Source organism: Mixophyes fleayi, chromosome 5 (assembly GCF_038048845.1).
Source record: "Mixophyes fleayi isolate aMixFle1 chromosome 5, aMixFle1.hap1, whole genome shotgun sequence".
NCBI classification, from domain to species: domain Eukaryota; kingdom Metazoa; phylum Chordata; class Amphibia; order Anura; family Limnodynastidae; genus Mixophyes; species Mixophyes fleayi.
The window spans coordinates 17,507,998-17,520,015 of NC_134406.1; the positions used below are offsets into that span (position 1 = coordinate 17,507,998).

At 45.4% G+C, this 12,018-nt stretch overlaps 1 protein-coding gene across 1 annotated transcript; it reads right to left on the reverse strand.

Moving 5' to 3' along the window:
- Window positions 1-224: 224 nt before the first annotated feature.
- Window positions 225-10,102, reverse strand: RNF139 (ring finger protein 139). The gene is made up of 2 exons (XM_075211741.1): window positions 9,722-10,102; window positions 225-2,288 (listed from the first exon to the last, which is right to left on the reverse strand). The coding sequence occupies exons 1-2, from the start codon at window positions 9,792-9,794 to the stop codon at window positions 469-471; spliced, it is 1,893 nt and encodes a 630-aa protein (XP_075067842.1). The 5' UTR covers window positions 9,795-10,102; the 3' UTR covers window positions 225-468.
- Between the last annotated feature and the right edge of the window lie 1,916 nt (window positions 10,103-12,018).

Below are 12,018 nucleotides of genomic sequence, written 5' to 3' on the forward strand. Positions count from 1 at the left end.
TGTTAGACCTTTACAGTATAGTCTATGAGAAGTGTTACAGGGATAGAAGGAAGCCTAGATGTCACTTTCAACCCAGAGTCTTACTGTAAAATGCTGTGCATTGCTCACATCCACTGATGAATTATTCTTATACATGATCTATAAAGAATTTTCAGACTTCAATCCCAGACTCTGAGCAGTACTTACAATAAGCCACATTGGCCCCTAGAAAAACGCAAGTGATGCAGAATCAACTTTTTTTTTATTTCATGTACAAGAATGTACACATTTTAATTAGGTCACAAAAGAGACCAAGAGATATATTTACAGTAGCACTTAAACACTATCCATTCAGACCTCGCTTCAGGATTCCGATTGTGCTTTCAGAGTTACGAAAGAATTCCCGATCTTAATTTCACCTTTAAATTTCATAATACAGACACACGATAGCAAAGAAAAAAAAAAAAGAAATCCAAAATAAATAAATGTTTAATCCCTCAAATGGTCAATATCATCAGTATATTCTTCTTCCTCAGCAGTGGAATGATGTGGTTCAGGTGTCCACTCTTCCTCCTCTCCTTCCGTGCTATCATCTTCACTCAGCTCGTGGCCATCAAGTTCACGCTCAACTTCCCCATTCACAATATCCTGCACGGGTTCCTCATTTGGCGCAACAAATCCATTGTTGTTGGAAAAGGGGGTTGTCTCTTTTGGGTCGTCTTCAATGTATACTTTCTGATGGCACATTGGGCACGTATCTTGGATGTACAGCCACTTGCGAAGGCAAAGTGCGTGAAAGTAATGGTGGCAGGGTGTAACGCGAGCGGATGAACGGAACTCCTGGTAGCAGATTGCACAGACGTCGTCTATTTCACTGCCCTCTGAAACTTTCACCTCTGGAAGAGAGTTAATTTTTTTGACGGCTGTCCGGCGGTTGATGAAAGTCTTCCACCCGTTCCTTGCTTGCAAGTATATATTGAAGTAAGCATGAAGACACATCATACAAGCTCGGATCTTGCTTCCGGATTCAAACATCATCGTGTAGGCTCCATTGCCGAACATGACTACTCCAAAAATAAACTCGATGATACTGCCAGTTGACCGCACGTAATACACATAATCGTCCAGCTTCTCCCACACTACACTGTAGTGGCCGTCAATCATGAACAGTGTGTACACAGTCAGAGAAACGATTACTTTTAAACAAAGCTCAACGCAGAATGCTGTAACGGCAAATAACCAAGTGTTTAGTGCATAGTAGTGCCACAAGACGCAACTAAGCAGAATCGGAAGCGCAAACAGGAATGCCGAAACCAAGAGCACTGGGAAATGCCTGCGAAAAGAAGACACATGGGAGGCACTAAGTGACATTAACACCGGGTCAGTCATTCCATGGATAAAATGTAAAATTGCTGTCAACAAAAGGCACATGTTTCGACACAGACGTACAAGTCTTTCTTCGGGTTTTAGTCCGCTAAGGCCAGTTTGTAGGGCCAGTATAAAAAACAGAACGGGAGCCACAAAGCCAAGGCGTTTGTCCTCTTCTTCAGTCGAGCCGATGAAGGAGAGTATTCCAAGTCCTAGGTAATGTGCTATGGAAGAAATCACTGCGCTCATTCCTAAGACAGTTAAGGTAGAATCGCACCCGCTGATTATGAGATTGCAGACAAGTTCCCAAAAGTCTTTCCATTGTATAAAGTAGGAGCCTTCTCCTGTGTTGGCATTTGACAGCTTAACCACGTAGACTAAAAATACAGCTTGTGTAGCCAATCTAGTCAGCCAGAACACTCGTAGCACGTCGGGAAAGTGAACCTTTTTCCAGACGTCTTCAACCATAACTTGTAATCCATAAACCTGGTACATGTGCTTGAGCAGGATGACGGTGTATTTAGTGGAGTAATAGAACCACTTAAATCGGACGTACAGGCATACTGCAGTGTAGATTGCAAGCACTAGTCCAGAAATGATAACTAGGGTCTCCTGAACTTGGCTTGGAAATTCAATTATGAAACCAACGGCAGGAACTAACAAATCCAATATTACAAGTTGGGCGTAAACAGACTGGATCTCAAACAATGTGATGAAACCAATACTGAAGATGAGCTGCAAGGCAATAAGTGGCATCCACAGAGAAGGTCCACTGGAGGGAAGAAGCCCCAGCTTATAAGCTGAATTAAATTTCATGTGCAAAGTGGTATAATAATTCATCAACACTGAAGTTGCAGCAATTATGAGGGCCATACTGATGATGTAAAACTTGAAAAGTGCTCTCCGGGACAACACCAGCACAACGGTGGAAGCCAGAACACCTGAAAAAATATGGAGAAGTTACAGTTATTGTACAACAACAACTAAAATGCATATATTGTATAAATAAAATGTGAGCAGATTACATAAAACCCAAAACACAATGGGCCTAAACATTGGTTGTACACCCAAATGAGGGCCCAAAAGAATTTTGAACGATCCAGCTTCCATCTCAGACAACAGAGTGCAGCACTGGCTATAGAGAATTACTATAACTGCAGAGGAAGGAAGTGTTCCATTAAAAAGGCCATTTAAGCACTGGAGGAAGCAACCATTTGCTAGGATTACCACATTAAGTAACGCTAAACACAAGTTTTGGGTACAAGAGAGATCCTCGTTCAGCTCTACTTACAGCCATTTGCCCAGTATTGTCTTACGACATCTACACAAAAGGTACAATTTGGTTCTCCTGGGGGATGTGGCTTTTGAAAAAAGATACTTAAACATTTTCAACCATCTAATGACTAGTTTATTTAGACTATAAAAGGCATAACATATAAACCGGATATACACAATGAAATGGCTAAAAAACATTTTACTTTTACATACCTCACATTTCAAAGAAAAGTCATAACTAAAAATGACACTATACAATTCATTATTAGCGCAAGAAAGGTATAAAGTAGCAGTTTATATTTTGCTTTGGGATTCCATAAAACTCATGTCCTCCAGTCAGCTGTAATTACAGAATACTAGGAAGTAATCCTCTAGCACATGGATCTGTGACTGCAGGTGGAGTCTGCTTACTTGGCACAGATCACACTTGAATAATGGATATCAGCAATATGTTAATGGGGTGTCCGGCAATAAATCACATTGTAGACATGTAACAGATAGAAGGAGGGAAGCAGAGCAGGATTGTGCGCATGTACACAGTGCAGCCCCATGAACATCACAGCCCGGAGTATGTGTGTTTGTATATAGAGCCAGGGACTAGAATATAGAGTATGGATAGAGAAAGATGGAATCTCCTGTAATAACCCTGGACTTGTGCAGCTGCCTAACGCAACTAGGGACAATTATGGAGGAACAATGAGCAGACTGAGCTAAAACCAACTTACTGTATCAATCTAGCAGAAATTAGTTCCCAAACTTATTACAAAAATGTCTCTTTAAGTAGACTTGAACAGGGTATACTTGCATCATATATTCTCAATATGATACAAATAGTAATAAGTGAATTGCAGGAAAACTAATGGGAAATTTGAAACATTTGTACAAAAAAAAGGTAGAGTCTCAAAACTTGCAATACCGGTCATTTGTAAACATTTGTTTTGTTATACAAAATAAATCCTGTACAGTTGTACATTACGATTGGAGCTTTCCTGTAACCACTGTTTGGTACCTATATAAATGACGCTACAAGCTTCTATGACACAGGAAAACGGTGGCCCACTCACACTATACTGTTTAGTGACTTCCTTTAATTCCAGCAATGTGCTGAGAACCTGTTGGGAGTCAGGTCTCATACATCGGACAATTGAATATGCCCCTCGGGATTGCCGAAAATCCCGCGGCCCGCGCAGGATTACCGTTATTACGGTAATCCTGCGCGGAAAAAACATTAATACAGTAATTTACTCGTTGGATTTCAGCTCGCAGCTAGGGGAGCTGCGAGCTGAAATCCAGCGAGAGATTACCGTATTAACGGTAATAGTTTTTCCGCGCTCGACAATTGAATACCCGCCATAGTGTTCAATATGAATGGCCCAATATAGAAGTGGGGATTGCTGCATTAGACTTTACCATGAGACATGCATATGCAACTCTCTCCCATCGCTCTACATCATTAGATCACCACCAATAATAGGGATCTATTGGTATCTGGCATGTCAAGTAGTATTATATGACTATTACAGTTGATGTATTACTGCAGAGGGTAACTCCTGATATACAGCCCATTTCCTCAAAAAAAAAAAAATATATGTTTGTATATTTAAGAGAATAAGCACTTGGAAAACTAAAATTGGTGCTTGAAACAAGTATTACACTAACCTCTTATACAAAGAAGTACTTTTTTTTTTTTTTACACTAGCGCCAGAGTGAAGGCCACTAGTTGAACCATCAAAATGCCCAAATCTGCTTTTTTTCAGATGCCAGGCCGAACAATCAGTTTGCAACGATTTGCATAAATACTTGCAGGCTGAGCAATCACTCATGATTAGTGCTCATCCTGTTTTTCTTCCATAACCAAGAAAATCATTCTATCTGCGTATAGCCACCTTAACTAAACCCAATCATACAGTATGTGTGGTCTCAGATAAAGGGGAAATTAGAATGGAAACAGTAATAGACCTAAATGGATGTTTCTGTCAGTTCAAGGACACAGATTACATGGATGATTCATTTTCGAGTCAGGTTTAAACTAGTTACAGCCATAATAATCAAGTTGTAATCATGTACAAAGTTGAGTATTGTAGTTTTTCTAAATTTTATTTTGACTACAATCTCAAGACAAGTTCAGGCGTCGGGCCTTGCACAAAGTACACTTCTGGACAGCACTGTGGCGTAGTGGTTAGCACTTCTGCCTCACAGCACTGGGGCCGTGAGTTCAATTCCCGACCATGGACTTATCTGTGAGGAGTTTGTATGTTCTGCCTGTGTTTGCGTGGGTTTCCTCCGGGTGCTCTGGTTTCGTCCCACACTCCAGAAACATACTGGTAGTTATGATGATGATTTTGGTATACTTAGGTGTTCGTGAACTAGCTGGTAAAGTTTTGGGATAAATATCTGTGATTACACTAATGACCTAAAAATATTTTTGAGGGAATCATGATTTGTTTTTTTTTATTACTACTTATGCCGTGATATCTACAAGTACATTGGGCACTCGTACCAATATCAGAACATGGTCCCAATACTACCACTGCATGCCCAATAAGCCGATCTAAATTGATTGGATGATCATCAGACACATTAGTAAACGCAGTCTTGCAGGTGGCTGCCAGCAGTGTGTTTTTACGGTCATCTTCCGCCAGGGACGGTTCAGCTGCTGTGATTGGCCACCAAATGGGCAGATCACAACACACTAACACAAGTAGTGGCAGACAGACAAAAGTGTCAATTGGAGAAAGACAATATTGTGTACGCTATTATTTATTCTGTAGTTGCAAGCATTTTGTCTTATTTTTACAAAGAAGTAAAAATGCAACGCAAGGCTTAGCAAGCAAAGGCACAAGATTATGTGAAAAGCTTCATCTGCATACATCGTTTATACTGAAAAATAGGGCAGCATGGTGGCTAAGTGGTTAGCACTTCTGCCTCAGAGTGCTGGGATCATGAGTTTGAATCCCGACCATGGCCTTATCTGTGTTGAGTTTGTATGTTCTCCCTGTGTTTGCATGGGTTTCCTCCAGGTGCTCCGGTTTCCTCCCACACTCCAAAAACATACTGGTAGGTTAATTGGCTGCTATCAAAAAAGTACCCTAGTCTCTCTGTGTCTGTGTGTTAGGGAATTTAGACTGTAAGCTCCAATGGGGTAGGGACTGATGTGAATGAGTTCTCTGTACAGCGCTGCGGAATCAGTGGCGCTATATAACTAAATGGTGATGATGGAAAAATAAGCTTATGTTCATACATGCAAGATGCTTGGAATAAAGCTACAGAAACAACAATTCAATCTAAATCTGTACTATATGACCAGGAAGGATTGCAAAGTTGTACAATCTTGCACAGCATTAGCAGTCTTTAAATACTGGGCCCAAAAAAATGGTTTACTAAAAAAAGGACTGTTTCTGTACATTTAAAGTTAACAAGTTACAAGAGCTTATAACAAGTGTGAATCCTCTGTAAGGATACTAATTACTATACTTATGAGTAATTATATTACACAACTCGCACACATCAAGTGTAGCCTGCATTTATCCATGGATATTCACACTGCTCCTTCTGAATTTGAGTGGTCATTCTGGACACATGTAGCAAGGTCACAGTTAATTTGCTAATAATAAAGTCACGCCTGATTTGTTAGCATCATGGCTACTGTCCAACGCATCAACATCTGTGAATGACATTAGATCAAACACTAATGCTTTCCACAGGTCACATGACACATCCAGTCCTCCTGAGTGTAATGTGTTTAGTAATGTCAGTAACTTCTCGGTATAGCTGTCAGCGCGCAAAGGGGAAATCGAGATCTGGCAGGACTCCCAGGAAACCATAGTATCCTAAGCTTTTTGTATTTACAACCCACAGTCACAAGGGAGGTCTCTTTAAGAATAAGTTAATAAATAGCTACTGCTGCCACAAATGTAACAGTGATATTAGATGGCATTTACAAAAGAATAAATCTAGCATTCTACCTGTGGTCGGACATTTGTCTCAGAGTCCATGTGCAAGTCACATGGACACCGAGACTCATGGCCAATGAGTATTACCAGTAAGAAAGACACCAGATGTAATCTTTATGCAGACAATGCCACCTACATCTAGATGTTAAGCTTAAGAGTATTTGAAGCCTTTTACAAAAATATTTGTGAATGTTATCAGATCTTTACTACAAGACAACTTTTATGTTAGGTTTAACTGCTTTTTTGTGTGATGTAGAAGCCTTCACCATGGCAGGATTAAGCACTAATGATGTTGGGGGGCATTATACCCCCTGTACTAAGCACTAAAAAAAAGTGATGAGGAAGCAACTATATCCCCTGTAGTAGGCACTAATAGTGTGTGCGTGGGGGGGGGGGGGGGGGGGGGGGGGGCGTTATACAGTCACACGGCAATGTGATGCGGAAGTGGGGGTCCTATACAGTCACACGGCAATGTGATGGGGGGGGGGGGGGGTCCTATACAGTCACACGGCAATGTGAGGAGGGGGTCCTATACAGTCACAGCGCAATGTGAGGAGGGGGGTCCTATACAGTCACAGCGCAATGTGAGGAGGGGGGTCCTATACAGTCACAGCGCAATGTGAGGAGGGGGGTCCTATACAGTCACAGCGCAATGTGAGGAGGGGGGTCCTATACAGTCACAGCGCAATGTGAGGAGGGGGGGTCCTATACAGTCACACAGCAATGTGAGGAGGGGGGGGTCCTATACAGTCACACAGCAATGTGATGGGGGGGGGGTCCTATACAGTCACACAGCAATGTGATGGGGGGGGGGGGTCCTATACAGTCACACAGCAATGTGATGGGGGGGGGGGGTCCTATACAGTCACACAGCAATGTGATGGGGGGGGGGGGGTCCTATACAGTCACACAGCAATGTGAGGAGGGGGTGTCCTATACAGTCACACAGCAATGTGAGGAGGGGGTGTCCTATACAGTCACACAGCAATGTGAGGAGGGGGTGTCCTATACAGTCACACAGCAATGTGAGGAGGGGGGGTCCTATACAGTCACACAGCAATGTGATGGGGGGGGGTCCCTATACAGTCACACAGCAATGTGAGGAGGGGGGGGTCCTATACAGTCACACAGCAATGTGAGGAGGGGGGGTCCTATACAGTCACACAGCAATGTGATGGGGGGGGGGGTCCTATACAGTCACACAGCAATGTGAGGAGGGGGGGTCCTATACAGTCACACAGCAATGTGAGGAGGGGGGGTCCTATACAGTCACACAGCAATGTGAGGAGGGGGGGTCCTATACAGTCACACAGCAATGTGAGGAGGGGGGGTCCTATACAGTCACACAGCAATGTGAGGAGGGGGGGGTCCTATACAGTCACACAGCAATGTGAGGAGGGGGGGGTCCTATACAGTCACACAGCAATGTGAGGAGGGGGGGTCCTATACAGTCACACAGCAATGTGAGGAGGGGGGGTCCTATACAGTCACACAGCAATGTGAGGAGGGGGGTCCTATACAGTCACACAGCAATGTGAGGAGGGGGGCGCTATTACAGTCAAACAGCAATGTGAGGAGGGGGGGTCCTATACAGTCACACAGCAATGTGAGGAGGGGGGGTCCTATACAGTCACACAGCAATGTGAGGAGGGGGGGTCCTATACAGTCACACAGCAATGTGAGGAGGGGGGGTCCTATACAGTCACACAGCAATGTGAGGAGGGGGGGTCCTATACAGTCACACAGCAATGTGAGGAGGGGGGGTCCTATACAGTCACACAGCAATGTGAGGAGGGGGGGTCCTATACAGTCACACAGCAATGTGAGGAGGGGGGGTCCTATACAGTCACACAGCAATGTGAGGAGGGGGGGTCCTATACAGTCACACAGCAATGTGAGGAGGGGGGGGTCCTATACAGTCACACAGCAATGTGAGGAGGGGGGGTCCTATACAGTCACACAGCAATGTGAGGAGGGGGGGTCCTATACAGTCACACAGCAATGTGAGGAGGGGGGGTCCTATACAGTCACACAGCAATGTGAGGAGGGGGGGTCCTATACAGTCACACAGCAATGTGAGGAGGGGGGGTCCTATACAGTCACACAGCAATGTGAGGAGGGGGGGTCCTATACAGTCACACAGCAATGTGAGGAGGGGGGGTCCTATACAGTCACACAGCAATGTGAGGAGGGGGGGGTCCTATACAGTCACACAGCAATGTGAGGAGGGGGGGTCCTATACAGTCACACAGCAATGTGAGGAGGGGGGGGTCCTATACAGTCACACAGCAATGTGAGGAGGGGGGGGTCCTATACAGTCACACAGCAATGTGAGGAGGGGGGGGTCCTATACAGTCACACAGCAATGTGAGGAGGGGGGGTCCTATACAGTCACACAGCAATGTGAGGAGGGGGGGTCCTATACAGTCACACAGCAATGTGAGGAGGGGGGGTCCTATACAGTCACACAGCAATGTGAGGAGGGGGGGGTCCTATACAGTCACACAGCAATGTGAGGAGGGGGGGTCCTATACAGTCACACAGCAATGTGAGATGGGGGGGTCCTATAGAGTCACACAGCAATGTGAGGAGGGGGGGTCCTATAGAGTCACACAGCATGTGAGGAGGGGGGGGTCCTATACAGTCACACAGCAATGTGAGGAGGGGGGGTCCTATACAGTCACACAGCAATGTGAGATGGGGGGGTCCTATAGAGTCACACAGCAATGTGAGATGGGGGGGTCCTATACAGTCACACAGCAATGTGAGATGGGGGGGTCCTATACAGTCACACAGCAATGTGAGGAGGGGGGTCCTATAGAGTCACACAGCAATGTGAGGAGGGGGGTCCTATAGAGTCACACAGCAATGTGAGGAGGGGGGTCCTATACAGTCACACAGCAATGTGAGGAGGGGGGTCCTATAGAGTCACACAGCAATGTGAGGAGGGGGGTCCTATACAGTCACACAGCAATGTGAGGAGGGGGGTCCTATAGAGTCACACAGCAATGTGAGGAGGGGGGGTCCTATACAGTCACACAGCAATGTGATGGGGGGGGGTCCTATACAGTCACACAGCAATGTGAGGGGGGGGGGGGGGGGTTCCTACAGTAATACAGTATTATGAGGACACTCAGGTATCTCACCCAGCAGTTTCAGGATGACCTGGACAAGTGATGACAGGTATCCGGCAGTGCCATCGTGTGACGAGTTTAACATGGCGTCAATAATGAAGATAGGAGGAACCCGCAGGGCCACATCCAGCACGGCCCGTACCCGCTGACCGACCACCGGTACCTGGGGGCCGCCATAAGGTTCCCAAACCTGGGGGCCTCCTCCTCAGGGTGAAGAACCCCCGCCTCCCCGGGGCTACTTGCCGCCGCTGTCCTCCCTCGCTGAGTCCATCCTCCCCGCACCTGCCGAGCGGCTGCCAGGCAGAGAGTGCTACTGCTGCTGCTGCTGCGTCACAACCCGCCCGTTACGTCTTCTGACGTCCCTGTCATGGCGGCCTGAGCGAGTAACCGGCACTGCGCATGCGCCAGATCTTCCGGCACCAACCTTTCTTTTCCGCCATAGTTTGATATTTGCAACTTTATTAAAACGTACAGACGAACACAACAAAGGGATTGCTGTTTGTCTTGCTTTTGAATCTCTACAATTGTTGCATCAGACTTTGCACTACACTGGTGTGTGTGTGTTATGTTTTTCTATTATACTACATTTTTATTAAATCAGGAGAAGCTTTATTGGGGGAGGGGGGCCAATACTGTAAGTACTGTATTGATCATGTTTATTAATGTAGGAGGTTTGCATTGATGGTGTTTTTTTTGGAAGGTTTACATTGATGTGGGGCGTTTTTATAATGTAATGGTAATCGTAGCATGCAAACCACATGCATTTATGAAAACTGATGCAGAGGAAAAAAGGTGGTGTTCGCTATAGTACACTTCCCAACTGCCCAAATTATTGCAGGAGAGCCTTGAGCTGAATGGACAGTACTGCAAGTGGGCAAACCTGTTTCTACCGTACTTGCCAAACTTGCATTTTGCGAGAGTCTCACGGACTCCCGGGAGAGTGTGGCAATCTCCCGGATTCACTCCTAGTGAAGTGGGCAGAATTAGGTCCCAAACGCCGCGATTCCTGGTGAATTGCGGCGTTTGCCCCCCCCCCCCCCCCCCCCCCCGCTGTCAAATGATGCGTTTGCGTCATTACGTCACGGGGGCGGGTCCAAAATGACGCAATTTGGAGCCCGCCTCCCATCACGCCCACCTTTTCCCGGCAGGCTCCCGTAAAACAAATTTCAATAGTTGGTAAGTATGGGTTCTACTGGTGGGAAGTTCAGAGGTATAACCTTGATCATCATGACGAGCAGGTGTCAAAAAAAAAGGAGGGTGTTTGGGGGCGGTTGAGCGCTTAAGAAGTGCAAGACAACCCCGAGCCCGTGACCATGCTCATTGTGACCGACGTGGTGTAGCCAATACTTTACTTTTGAAGAGGTCATGGTTGTATCCTGATTTAGGAAAGGTAAATGTTAAACCAAATTGCACCCCTCTAACTGCAGTCGAAGGGGCCTGCTGCCATCACTAGGCTCCTTCACCAGCACCTAGAACCGCGTCCTTCTGGGTAACTCACTGCTAGCGTACCCCTTTGCTGGGCACCTGGACTGGTCCATCTGACCTCTTTCTTTAGATCAGGGTTGCTGTGAAAGGTTCCCCCTGGACTATCACACTGACCAGAGTTGCAGGGTAGCAAGCAGAGCATTGGTACTAATTGCTGAGTTCCAACCTCAGAACACAGGAATTACAGTAGGCAAGTAGTCGTCAAAGCAGGATCTTGAAGCAGTGATGATTTATTATCATCATCATCACCATTTATTTATATAGCGCCACTGATTCCGAAGCGCTGTACAGAGAACTCATTCACATCATTTATTAGCTCAAGTAGTCCTAATAAGAACAGTTACACTAGTTTGTGGTACTAGTGATCTTTCAAGAGTTACAGATGGAATGATAATACTACATTACATGGTCAAACAGTCTGCTTTTTATACAGATTTACACAGATACCCTGGCATGACATAATCCAGCCCCCTGACCCTCTAACCAACCCAGGTGCTTCATGCAGCCTGTACATAAATCAGCCTGGAGGGGTTTAACACTTTTTTTCATTGCTAGCGGCACCACAACGTCTGAGGTTTTATATTGAATGTTTATCATCAGGATATAACATTTTCTCTAATCTTGCTTTTAGCGCAAATTAACCTGCAAAATTCTCATTAATCTGTGCTCACTTACTTCTTGAGTCTTACACACATAGGGATCTACCAGCAAGTCTAATTACCCCTCCTGTGCTTTCAGGTTCAGCAGACGCGTTGGTCACTCAGCGATGAAACTGTCTAATTAACATGAGATTACCTGTCTCCAGACAGTAGAAAAACACATCC

Bases quoted from the DNA above. Each gene is read 5' to 3' on its own strand.
- RNF139 (XM_075211741.1), bottom strand. From the start codon at position 9,794: ATGTTAAACTCGTCACACGATGGCACTGCCGGATACCTGTCATCACTT. The intron at 2,289-9,721 runs GTGAGATACCTG...ATATTTTTTCAG, and splicing joins GGTCATCCTGAAACTGCTGG to GTGTTCTGGCTTCCACCGTT.